Genomic DNA, 12436 nt, shown 5'->3' with positions numbered 1-12436 from the left:
CGTGAAAGTCTAGTAACTATTAGCAATTTGAATGTAGGTACATTGTTAATAAATAATTTTTAAAATGCTATGTATCATCTGGTGAAGTTCTGGCACAATCATGATAACAGTAATAGTCATACTGGTGATCCATATGAACACATCAACAATTACAGATGATGAAGAGTGGTTTTGTTTCATCTCTGACAGCAGTAACTTTAGAAGATGATGTTATGTGCAATAAACACTTCGAAATTAGTAGAGTAATAATTCTGTAGCTTAATTTGCTTTACAGCAAGTTATTGCAGGCTGTGCATTACAGAGCTTGCAGCCGTTCAGATTTCTAAGACCATAGCCGTCATTGGCTTGAGAAACCAAAGCAATCCGCTGTAAGTTCCTGTGCTATTTGTGCCATCTGCTGGTCACGAAAGATGTGAAGGGTGCTGTCAACAGCACAGATGTCAGGGGCTCATCGCGCTTTGGGAGAGGATGGGGAGGCAGGAGGAGGAGGACGCTACAAGGAATGAAGGCCGAAGTGCCCAGCACTAGAAGTGGAGGGGCTGGCAGGGAGGTGTGGTGCTTCTCAGTGGTAACTGCCGGCGAGGAAGAGGAGGAGGAAGAGGAGGAGGAGGCGGGCCCAGGGAGCGCGGCGCTGCCTCCGCCGAGGCGCTGGGTGCCGCTCCGGGCCGCCCGTCAGGCGGCGCGGGGCCGGGCCGCGCGAGGCCAGGCCGCGTCGTGCCGGGCCAACGTCCCCACGTGTGGCCGCCATGTCGGTGTCGGTGGCCGCGGGCAACCTGCCCATGCGGCTGCTCCGCAAGAAGATCCACAAGCGCAACCTGAAGCTGCGGCAGCGCAACCTGAAGCTGCGGGCGGCCGAGCGGGCAGGTACGGCGGAGACCGGGACCGGGAAGGGGACGGGAGCCTCTCCCCGGCCTCCGGCCTTGCTGCGCCGCTCACAGCTTGTTGTTTTTTTTTTTGTCCTCTCAGCGCCTCCGGCGGCCTCGCCGAGCCCCCCGGAGGAGGAAGAAGAGGCGGTGGAAGAAACCCCCGAGGCGGCGATCCCCGAGGCAGAAGCCCCCGAGGCGGCGGCGCCGTGCCCGGAGAGTGCCGGGGCCAAGAGGAAGAAGAAGAAGAAGAGGAAGGCGGCGGCTGCTCCCGAGAACGGTACGTTGTCTTCCCCGGTACGCTGGGATTCATTTGCACAGCCGAAGCACCGCTGAGACGTTCCCCAGCAACAAAAAAAAAAGCCTTCTTTCAGTTTTGTGCGCCTTCAGAGAGGGTATGCTGGCGGTGAGAAGTGCCCTGGTTTGGGCTGGTGCACGATTTAGAGCCCTGGGGGTCCTCCGTGGTATCTATTTTTTTCAAGTAGAAGAAAGTAGCTGAAGATCTGAGGGGTCTCTGCATATACTTGGGAGCTGTTACGGTCTGTGCCCAGCTGCTGCAGCTCTGGGCCTTGCCAGCACAGGAGAGCACATGCTGCTGGGTCGTGTGTTTCTGGTGGCGATTTCCCCTATGCACAAACGTAACAGCCCTACCTGTACTCGTTGTGTTTCTTCAGGTTATGCTGGTGAAAGAGGTGGTTATCATACAGTGTTTCTAGTGATTTTTGGAAAACAGATTTGCATTATAACGATATTTTAGGGATACAAGTACGCTAATGAGTAGAAGGACCGCTCCTTATATGCTTTGCAATAAATGATCCTAAAGAAATTGGATGGATAACTCGAAAAAGCATGTTAGTGCTTTAACAACCTAATCTGAAATTAATCTATTCCTTCCAATTTTTTACTCTGTTAACATCAAGCAAAAGAGTGCAATAACTGATACCTTGTGATTTTTCTTTTTGCAAAGACAGAATTCTGTATGTGCATCCAAATACTTTTGATGGAAAGGTAGCTGTTTCACAATGAATAAGAGTAGAGAACAGGTCCATATTACATTTTGTTTATGTACTGCATTTAGATTTAAATACTTTTGAGGCTTATATTCTCTAAGTGATTTAATCATTTATTCTTACTATAATATCTGAACTCTAATATTTACTGAACCAGTAGCAACCAACTTAATTGTTCCATAGGATTATGCTATGTAATGTTAAGTTTCGATATTTTACTGGTTAGGCTCTCAGCATAGAGCTTTGATGTATGGATGATTCCTGTGCTTGAACATGCAGCCAGTACATCCTTTTTATCAGTTTGTCCAGGATTTGTCAACATCTGTGTATTATGAATGAAACTAAAGTATACTGAATAATTACCCCCCAAAATTGGATGCTGTAAGTATTGCTAGAATATATACATATATATATATTTATATTCAAAACTTCAATCCCTTACCTGTTAGATCCTTGTGACACTTGCCATGGTTGTACAAATAATATGCTGTTTTCATGCAGTTCTCTGAGAATTCAGGTACCTAAAATGGAACAGAGATGTTAAGTTTCACATGACCTGAACACAAATGGTGTCTAAGTTAAAAATAAGAAATAATTTTGTAACTTGTTCAAGTTATGTCATTTCCCCAGAAAAAAACATATGGTATACTCTACACTGCTTTGGTTTATGGTGCAAAGTGAATTGTGTGCAAGGAACTTGAATGAATGTGTAGCTATCTGTATCAGAAGGCTTCATAGAAACCTTGCCACCCATTCTTATGACCCCTCCTACATCATGACATTCATAGCAGTGATTTACAGGCTAAAGAAAGTAAGTCTGTGGTTCAGCTTTTAACGATGAACATGTTTTTTAATGAGTTTTAATGAGTTTTTTATAAAAAAAACACCCTAGGTACAGAAATTAAAAAAGCAAAAACTGAGGAAGGCAAGTCTGTGGAGGCAGAAGATGAAGATGGGAAGGATTCTGGAGAGAAAGAAGTGGAAGAAGAGGAGGAAGAGGATGAAGTACCTAGTTTACCGCTAGGTTTAACAGGTATCTTGTGTCCTCATTTTTCATAGATGTACAAAAATCCCAAGTTCTCAAGCTTTTTTCCAGAGCAAGTTGCAGTTCTCAATTTTGCAATAAAAGTTATATGTTTGAATACAGATAGTGTGATATTGACAGCTGTAGAGCTATTATTCAGTTACTGTTGCTTGAAATTCGCATTATATCTACGCTTCTGTTGGTCTTAAAATTACTAATGAAAATTAGTTTTATAACATACCCGCACACACATTTCATTATGGAAGAAAAAGTCAGTGGAGGTGTATGGCTAATAAGTCAGAATGAGAGGCAGTGCACTCATATACACTGCTAACAGCTGTCTGCAGTATTCCTAGGGACCTGTTAATACAGAGTATTTTGTCAACATCTTAGGATTTTGTGGTAGGAAGGAATAAAAAAATCCTTCTAACATCAATTTTAACTGGGTAGTCTTAGGATGGATAGAGCTGAAGAAATAAGTTTGAAATTTGTTTTCCCTTCAGGTGGTTTTGAAGACAATTCATTTACTTCCCTTGATGGTCTTGTCAGTGAGAATACACTGAAAGGCATAAATGACATGGGCTTTACGCACATGACAGAAATTCAGCATAAAAGTATTAAACCTCTTCTGGAAGGCAGGTAAGAAATGTGTTTTTAATAACTATATTGACAACAAATGTGGAAATTCTGCTAGCAAGATAAATACATGAGATGTGACTTTTTACAGCTTTTTTTTATATATAAATATATTCTCATATTTTTTTTAATACTTTGTTTGTAAACGTTAATACAAGGTAACAAAGTGTATCTGTTATCTATGGAAAAAGTACTGAGCAAGTTCATGGAACTTGCTTTGCATTTGGCTTTGAAAGCAGGAAGTCTGTTTGCATTGGCCTCTTGGTACAGTGTCGCATAGTCTCTGGAGGCAGAGACCAATTGCTGTGGACCAGATCTGCCAGAGACTTTTTAGTATTAACTATACTGACTTCCTTTAAGCTATGGTACATTTTTATATTGTCAACATCATCCAGAGTATGACTGCTGTTTTCTGTGTAGGTTTAACTAAACGCTTCTTTTTGTAACTTTGTTTTATGCAGGGATATTTTAGCAGCCGCAAAAACAGGCAGCGGAAAAACACTTGCATTTCTCATTCCTGCAGTAGAGCTCATCTACAAGTTAAAATTCATGCCTAGAAACGGTAATCTTTTTCTTTGTTTCATGGTTGAATCCTATTTGTCATTTTGACTGCAAAGGGGATTGGGTGAGTTTCCGTAACTTATTCTTGCTTGGTTGATGTCTGCTTTAGGAACGGGTGTTATTATTCTTTCACCTACTCGAGAGCTTGCGATGCAAACCTATGGAGTTCTTAAAGAACTTATGAATCATCACGTTCACACCTATGGTCTGATAATGGGAGGCAGTAACAGATCAGCAGAAGCACAGAAACTTGGGAATGGAATCAACATCATTGTAGCAACGCCAGGAAGGCTTCTGGATCATATGCAGGTAGATAAAATACTGATGCCTATTACTTAATATAATAAAATACTTCTCCCTGCCTGACTCTATATTTGTTAATCTTCTAGAACACTCCAGGTTTCATGTACAAGAACTTGCAGTGTTTGGTAATTGATGAGGCGGATCGTATCTTAGAGGTTGGATTTGAAGAAGAAATGAAACAGATCATAAAACTTCTACCAAGTAAGGAAAAAAAAAGTCTTTATTGGAAATTACTTGGCTAACATTTTGTCTTCTTTATGGCTCAATTATTGTAAAAGAAGTCATTAATTTTTATAGTTCTGTAGATGTACCTCAGAGTGATTGTTTTACTCCATCTTTTTTCCTGATAGCTAGTATGTATTATTTTATTTAGCATCATTTATCTAAGGACAGAGTTTTCTTTCACACTTCAGGAATATAATTCTGTTCACATAAGATCATTTTAGTTCAAAATCCTACAGGATCTCATTCATCTTTCTTTGCCTGTTTTATTACCTACAATTTATTATTTCCTTATAAAACTTAAATATAAGGAAAAAGGTCTTCTGGCTTGCAGTTGGATTTTTTTATTCGTATTTCCAAGAACAGTAGAAGTTTATTTCTGTATTTGCCTTAAAATTTGCTTTATCTTACTTTGATTTAGTTATTCCTTGCAATTGATATATAAAACACAATCTCAGAGTCCCCAGGGCTCTCCCATTAATTACTGAAATGCAGGGAAAAGCATGGAAGTAGTAAATAAAAAGTTTGCAGCATGTTTTGGAAAACAAAAATATTTTAATATCCATGAAAATGAAATCAATCTATAGTTAGAATTACAAGGTAAGTCTCTGTCTAAATTGTTGTTTTGTCTCAAAATTGAAGTGCAAATGGGTCTTGCTCTTTGCATTCCCCTTTTAAAAATTAGGCTTTCTTTTAAAATACTTTTAGAGCGCAGACAGACAATGCTGTTTTCCGCTACGCAAACAAGAAAGGTTGAAGATCTGGCAAAGATCTCTCTGAAGAAAGAGCCACTGTATGTTGGGGTTGATGACAACAAGGAGACAGCAACAGTTGATGGTCTTGAACAGGTAACACCTTGAACACCTTACTAAAAGGGGTATCATCCATGAGCTTACACTGCCTTATATGTTTTTAAATGGGTTGTATAAATACTGTCTTAGAGATTGTTTAACATCCTGCTGGGCAAAAGCTATCAGTTGCCTAAAGGGCTTTATTCACTCTGCTAGCTGTAAGCTGTGTGCATCTAGTCAACGATTGCAGGAAGGATAATATAAAAGTTCACTGAATAATAATACAGTTAGTTACACTTTGCCATTCCTATCTATGTTACCTACTTAAGCTCCAGTTTTCTTTTTAATTATATTACCACGTTACGGACTAGAAAACGCTATAGATTTCACTGTTGCTACTTCAGATGCCAGCTAAATACAGTTGTACAGTAGTTTTGGGGTTTGTGTGGTTGACAAAATGGTGAGTGGTGTTTTAAAATGACCAGTACTTACAAATCACATTTAAAGTGTAATCTTGCTGAAAAAACTAGATAAAATTCTTGAAATGATAAAGAATTTTAAGAAGCCTATGCAGTAATTATCATACCTAATATCAGAAATTCAGAAGTCCTTGAAATGGATTTTTATTGTATAAACTGTTCTTCATTTAAATACTATTTTTTAAGAACTAGTTAAGAAATGCTTCTCTTAGAGAATTATTTATCAGCAGAGTAAGTTTCTTGCCATCAACTCTAATTTAGGAGTTTCATATAACACAGTGAGGGACAGGAAATAAATCAAGTGGTTTCTAACTGTATAGCTGGAAAATTTAACTGTTTGGCACATCTGTTGTGCAAGAAAACAGTCCCCTGATTTAATTGTATTAGTAAAGCTAAAATATGTTCCATACAACTTTGTTTGACAATATTTAAATAATTTCCAGGGTTATGTGGTATGTCCGTCTGAAAAAAGATTCCTTTTGCTCTTCACATTCCTTAAGAAGAACCGGAAGAAGAAACTAATGGTATTTTTTTCTTCATGTATGTCAGTGAAGTACCACTATGAATTACTCAACTACATCGATCTGCCTGTTATGGCCATTCATGTAAGTATTTTATATGTAGATTTCAGTTTTAATTAATCTGATAATACCTGTAAGTTGTTACGGATCTTCCATTCACCTTATGTATTTCATTTCTGTTTATAATAAACAGATACTCTGCTAACAAAATGTGCTGATCTCAATTAGTTTGCAGAGGAATAAGATAAAGTAAAAAGAATTTATTAAGAGCACTGCAATACTGTTAATATTACTGCTTTTTAAATGAGGTTTGAATACTGACATTAATATATCCTCTATGTGTAGCCCGTTTTTCTGTTTCTCTCCAAATTATTATACTTTTATCTCCCTAAATTATTCTATTTTTTTTGGTGGTGATATGATATGAGAAATGACATTTAAGCTTTCAAGCTGGTAAACTTTTTATAGTTGACATTTCATCCTTAATGTGTGTGGGTTTATTATTATATTTTTGTTGTTGTTGTTTAGGGCAAGCAGAAACAGACAAAACGTACCACGACATTTTTCCAGTTCTGTAATGCAGAATCTGGAATTCTGTTGTGCACTGATGTAGCTGCCAGAGGACTGGATATTCCTGAAGTGGACTGGATTGTCCAGTACGACCCTCCAGATGATCCAAAAGTAAGTTGAGGAAATAAAAAACTTTCAATTACTAGCTACATATGTAGCAGAGAAACCTGAATCTTCTGCTCAACAGAGGTCAGAATTCAGCCATGTTAGCATCTAGAAGCTGATTTCTTCCACTTTAGCAGATCCTATGAGATGCTGCACCTAGCTGAGACCTTTGTGACCTTTTTAAGTGTAGTTTTGTAAAACATTACTTTTATGCTAATAAAGTAATTTAAAATCTAATCAGCTAAAAAACAAAACATCTTTTAGAAGGAGTATGAAGTTCATATATGCGTCCTTGAATCTCCTGACAGCTTTTTCAATAGAAATTTGATTTTTATATAAAAAATCGAATTCTCATTAGAATAAATGTCCAGTGCAAACAAGAACAACTCAGATCTGGAAAGTCTTGACAAACGTATAGAGCAACTATATCAAAAGCAAAGTAAAATTTTCAGTTACAGGACACTACAGTTCTTTTTACTTCAATAAAAGGTGTGATACTTGTAGTCAGGGGTTTCTGGCTCAACCTAAATGTGCTTTGCATTATCAACACTTAGTTTGCCTTATCCATGTGTCAGTGTATGTTCTTAAAACATAATGGATGACGCGTTATTAATGTCAAGTGTTTTACTGTGAAACTGTGTTACTAAATGCTTGAAATACTGACTGGACTTACTTTTTCTTATTCTCTGCAACAAAGGAGTATATTCATCGTGTTGGTAGAACGGCCAGAGGTATAAATGGTAGAGGACATGCTCTGCTCATTCTACGACCAGAAGAACTGGGCTTTCTTCGTTACCTGAAACAAGCCAGGGTAAATTTCTGTAGACTTTTTTTTATGATTTCATAGTGCAACCAAGATTTCAAAGGCAAAAATTGTAATGATTAATGAAACATTTTAACTTTTAAGCAAGAACTATTGTGTTGCTTAGAAAATATTTAACTGAATATCTGACTTTGTGCTGCTGACCTTAGACTCAAAGGTAACTAGTGAGTATATTTATAGTTGCTTTGCAACTGTGTAGCTTGTATTATTAAGAAATAAATTTCCTATGACCCATCATGGAAAGATACTGGGAGCTTGGCCAGTGCAGTTTTTAATTTGCTTTTGAAAGAATCATACTTTTTTATAAATTTCAAAATAAAGATAGCCTTCGTTCAAGTGTAACCCTTTTAATATGGTAGAACTGCTCCTAGTTTCTTAGTGGGGGTTTTCTGTAGGGGGTTGTGTACAGTCTGGAATTTTGCCACTTGTAATTAAAGTGATGTAGCTTCTAAAGCAAAAGCTAAAGTGGTAAAAGTGCCATAATGAGAGTCTTTATACTAGTTGAAAGGATGTGGTAATACTGATATATTGGTGCAAAGGTACTTTATGAATGTATCTATGGTAAGAAGTAGTAATAGTGTGATGATTGCTTTGAAAAAAAGATGTCAAAAACGTAAAATATGTGTAGGTAATCTTTTCACTCAAGAATATGTCCTTGAACTTCAAAGTTATAATTATCTATTAAGAGAGATAGCTAAAGTATTAAAAAATAAGTCTTCTGTTATCTGACAGATTTTATCCTATTTGTTTTAGGTCTTAAACACATTGACTGTTTGCACAGTAATACATACAATATATAAGTAATACATAACATAATTTTTTTGTTTGTTTGTTAAAGGTACCGCTCAGTGAATTTGAATTTTCTTGGTCAAAGATTTCAGATATCCAGTCTCAGGTATGAAGTGGCTTACTAAAGGTACTCTGAACATTTGTATAATAACAATTTATATAAATAATTATATAGTCTATCACAACTAAAATTTAAAAATCTGTGTGCATGTTCAGAAAAGTTCCTTTAGGTGAGTATTGTGCAGTAAATCTTCATGTCATATTGTCCCTTTATGATATTATAGATAGAAAATGTTGTGAAATCAAATACAGATTTTAATATCCAGTATTAAATCAACATCATTACATCATCTGAATTTGCTTGTAAGGATTGTTTTTTCATGTTATATTGCAAAATCATAATGATGTAAATACGCCTTCAGCTCTTGAATAGAATATTCTTGTCCAGCATACTAAACATGATGTTTCGGTAGCTTTCATTGAATGGTTGTGCATGTTTAGATTAATTCTGAATATCTTATGTTTTCTAAGATGATTTGTTCAGCCTTCAGCATGTAAGAAATCTAGTACCAACACCTAGAAATGCTAGTGTATATATTCCAAGTGTATTTTTAACCTCCTTGATGGTAATAAAGCCCAGCATCAGCCAAATCTGTTTTGTGCTGCAGTGCTACAAAAATAGCAACGGAGCACAAAGTTGAAGAGAATAGCATAGATACTTCGGTAGATAAGAATTTTTATTTTTGTTTAGTTCTGTGAGTCATTCTTTTCATAAGAGTGCTGTAAAGTTTATTTGTAATAAACTAAACTTGAAATAGCAATACAAGAAGTATTGAAGACAGGCCTTACAGAAAGAGGATTGTTGTTAGAATAATTAGGAAACAATGACACCTAATGTAACTTAATATTAGTATGCCAAGTTAATGTATGCTAGAAGTCAAATGAGATGGGCTTCATAGTGTAATTCAACTTCAGACTTCTTCGTTGTTCTTTTTATAAATGCACTGTAACAGCAGAGTGCACACATATCACAGTGCAGTCTTGCTGAAGTGAGCAGTGAATGTCACTGCAGCATGCGCAGTAAATAATTTGCTTCCACATACAGCCATAATTTCATGCCTTCTGTTTTTCTTTCCTCCTCACCAGCTGGAGAAACTGATTGAGAAGAACTACTTTCTTCATAAGTCAGCCCAGGAAGCATACAAAGCCTACATTAGAGCTTATGACTCCCATTCTCTGAAGCAGATATATAATGTCAATAACCTGGATCTTAACAAAGTCAGCCTTTCATTTGGTTTTAAAGTCCCTCCATTTGTTGACCTCAGTATCCTTTACTGCAGTGTTTCACAGCTGAATTCCTGCTATGTTATAGTACCTATGCTACTTCAAATTCTGTTTTTCATTTTGTTTGTTTTGGCTTTCCTGTTAATCACGTACATGCATCGTGCTCAAAAATGGTTTATCAAACAAAATCCTAAATGGCAAGTTTTCCAGTTTTAGTGTTTACAACCATCTGTTTTAGTGCATGAATGTGCTTCATTTGCTGCAGTTTAGCAGGTGCTGGAGTGTTGTAAACATGTTCCAGGGTGCTGTTGTCCTTCCTGCACTCCCATTTTCATTGAAAGGTGTGTAGTTAAGTTTAATCGTGGAATACTGAAATAGAGGGGCAAGGGCCCCTCTTGTCAAAGCTGCCAGTGGGTGGAAGTTGAAGCAGTGATACTTTGGTCAAATTAATTGTACAGCTGGAGGAATAAAAGGGTTCATTACAATGACATGCACAGCTTCAATTTGATCTGTAGTTCTGCAAATCAAATTCTTATGTTAACGCTGCTACTTTTCTCTCTCCTTAGTAAGTAACGTTTCAAATTATTTTTTTTTAAGTTCCTTAACCCACAAAATTCCAGATGTGAACAGCAACCAAGGCAGAAGGCTACAGAAAAGAGGTGGAGGTGGAGGATTTGGTTACCAGAAATCAAAGAACGTCCACAAAGCTAAAATCTTCAAGCATATTAACAAGAAATCAGACAATCGGCAGTTTTCTCGTTAATCATGCATTCATTAAAATGGCTTGTTCCGTTGGAATAGACTGCCTTCACCAAAACTGTCCGACAGTTACTTCAATTTTAAACTGTTCTGTTGGCGTTTTTAGGGAAATTTGCTTTTGTTTATAAGAACATCTTTCATTTCAGGAAGACTCTTTGGAAAGGAGAATAAAGACAGGTAGCCTGCTAATTTTGCTATGCTTGTAATTATTTCAAGTTAATACTACAGATTTATTAAAGAAAAAATATTTTCAGCTTTTTATAGAAAAAATTGCTATATATTTACCCTTTTTACATGCACACATGGAAATTGTTGGAGTAGGTAGAATGCAGGACAGATTGCAGCGTGAGATGACTTGTGTTACAAGAGACTTCAGTATGCTGAGAAATGCAGAAGAGTTCGTAGGTCTCTGGATAAAACTTTTACAGTGTAAAAAAAAAAACTAGAGGATTTTTGTTTACAAGAATCACTGCAGTTTTAGTGGTACAGAACTGTCCATCAACTTTCCAGGAGAATATAGGAAGATTCCTTCAGAACAGAGCATGTCCTTTGAATCAAATTAAGACTGAGCTTGTAACTGTTTTAAGTCATGGTATCTGTATAACATACAGGATGTCCAAGATTTTAAAAAAAAGAAAATACATAGATATACATCTGAGAAATGCTTAGAACTGTTTATCTTAAAGTTATGATTAAATGGTAACATTCTAGTGAAATGTTTGGTTTTCCTTCATGGTCTGTGGAAATCTGAATTCACCTGTCTGGTAATGTCTACTGTATTCTCTTAAGAATAGGCAAAGAAAAATAAGAAAAGCAGTTTGCTTGATTGGAAGGACTCAGCCCAGATAAAGGTGTGGGATTTTTTTTTTTTTTTTTTAATGCTTAGTAAAGTTGATGCAATGAGGCAAAGATAATTCTAGAGGATTTAGGTGATGGACAGTAAAATTGCTTGTCCAAGGTAAAAAAAAAAAAAAAAAAAGAAAAAGAAAAAAAAAAAAGTGTTTAAGTATCCTGAAAGGATGTTTTGAGGGAGAAATGGAAGAGGGATGAATACACATTGCAAACAGAACAAGCATGAACAATACATGAAAAGAAAGCACAAGGTGCAGGAAAGTAATTATATTACATACGTTATTTTCAGGTCTCTACCACTGTAGAAGTAGGTAATTTGGGGAGGGGAGGGGGGATAATATTTCAGGAATGTACATCCATTAATGCAGGAAAGGAATAAAAAGTCATAGAATCCAGAAATCGGCCCCATGTGGTTTCTAAACAGCTTTTATTTTCTTCTCTATCATCCAGAATGTAAACTGTGACTACTTAAGAATATAAAAGCAATTGTAGTTATTCCACTGTAAACTGAACTGTTACCCTTAGGTCTTTTGAAGTAGTATGTCAGATTTGAAATAAGATAATGTGTACATTGAAGTATTGCAGAAAAACTGGTGGTATGTCTTTACCCATAGAGAAACCTGATAATCTGGGGGAGAAAAACTGTGACCCTTCCATTGTGGGTGCTTACAGCATCCAGAACGCAGTGTTGCCTTTCTTCCTCTTTTTTATGAACCAGCTCACTTTTAGCACTGCTGGACAGCTTTTCAAGGCACATAATTAATATTGGTTGGATACTAAGTACTTCTAATGTGTCAAAATATTGAAGTAGATTCCCGTTAATATGGTTTAAGTGTCTCATGCT

General features: G+C 36.8%; 1 protein-coding gene across 1 annotated transcript; it reads left to right on the top strand.

Annotated features, from left to right (window-relative positions):
- The first annotated feature begins 607 nt into the window (after nt 1–607).
- On the top strand, nt 608–11456 carry DDX18 (DEAD-box helicase 18). The gene is made up of 14 exons (XM_035331961.1): nt 608–864; nt 967–1143; nt 2766–2906; nt 3401–3536; nt 3995–4095; nt 4204–4403; nt 4484–4598; nt 5328–5467; nt 6333–6494; nt 6939–7091; nt 7783–7896; nt 8747–8803; nt 9844–10021; nt 10602–11456. Exons 1-14 carry the CDS (start codon nt 747–749, stop codon nt 10742–10744), a joined length of 1935 nt encoding a protein of 644 aa, XP_035187852.1. The 5' UTR covers nt 608–746; the 3' UTR covers nt 10745–11456.
- The last annotated feature ends 980 nt before the right edge of the window (nt 11457–12436 follow it).

This window comes from Oxyura jamaicensis, chromosome 7 (genome assembly GCF_011077185.1).
Source record: "Oxyura jamaicensis isolate SHBP4307 breed ruddy duck chromosome 7, BPBGC_Ojam_1.0, whole genome shotgun sequence".
Taxonomy (NCBI): domain Eukaryota; kingdom Metazoa; phylum Chordata; class Aves; order Anseriformes; family Anatidae; genus Oxyura; species Oxyura jamaicensis.
Note: the sequence above shows the minus strand (reverse complement) of the source record. Positions and strands in the feature narration are given on the sequence as shown.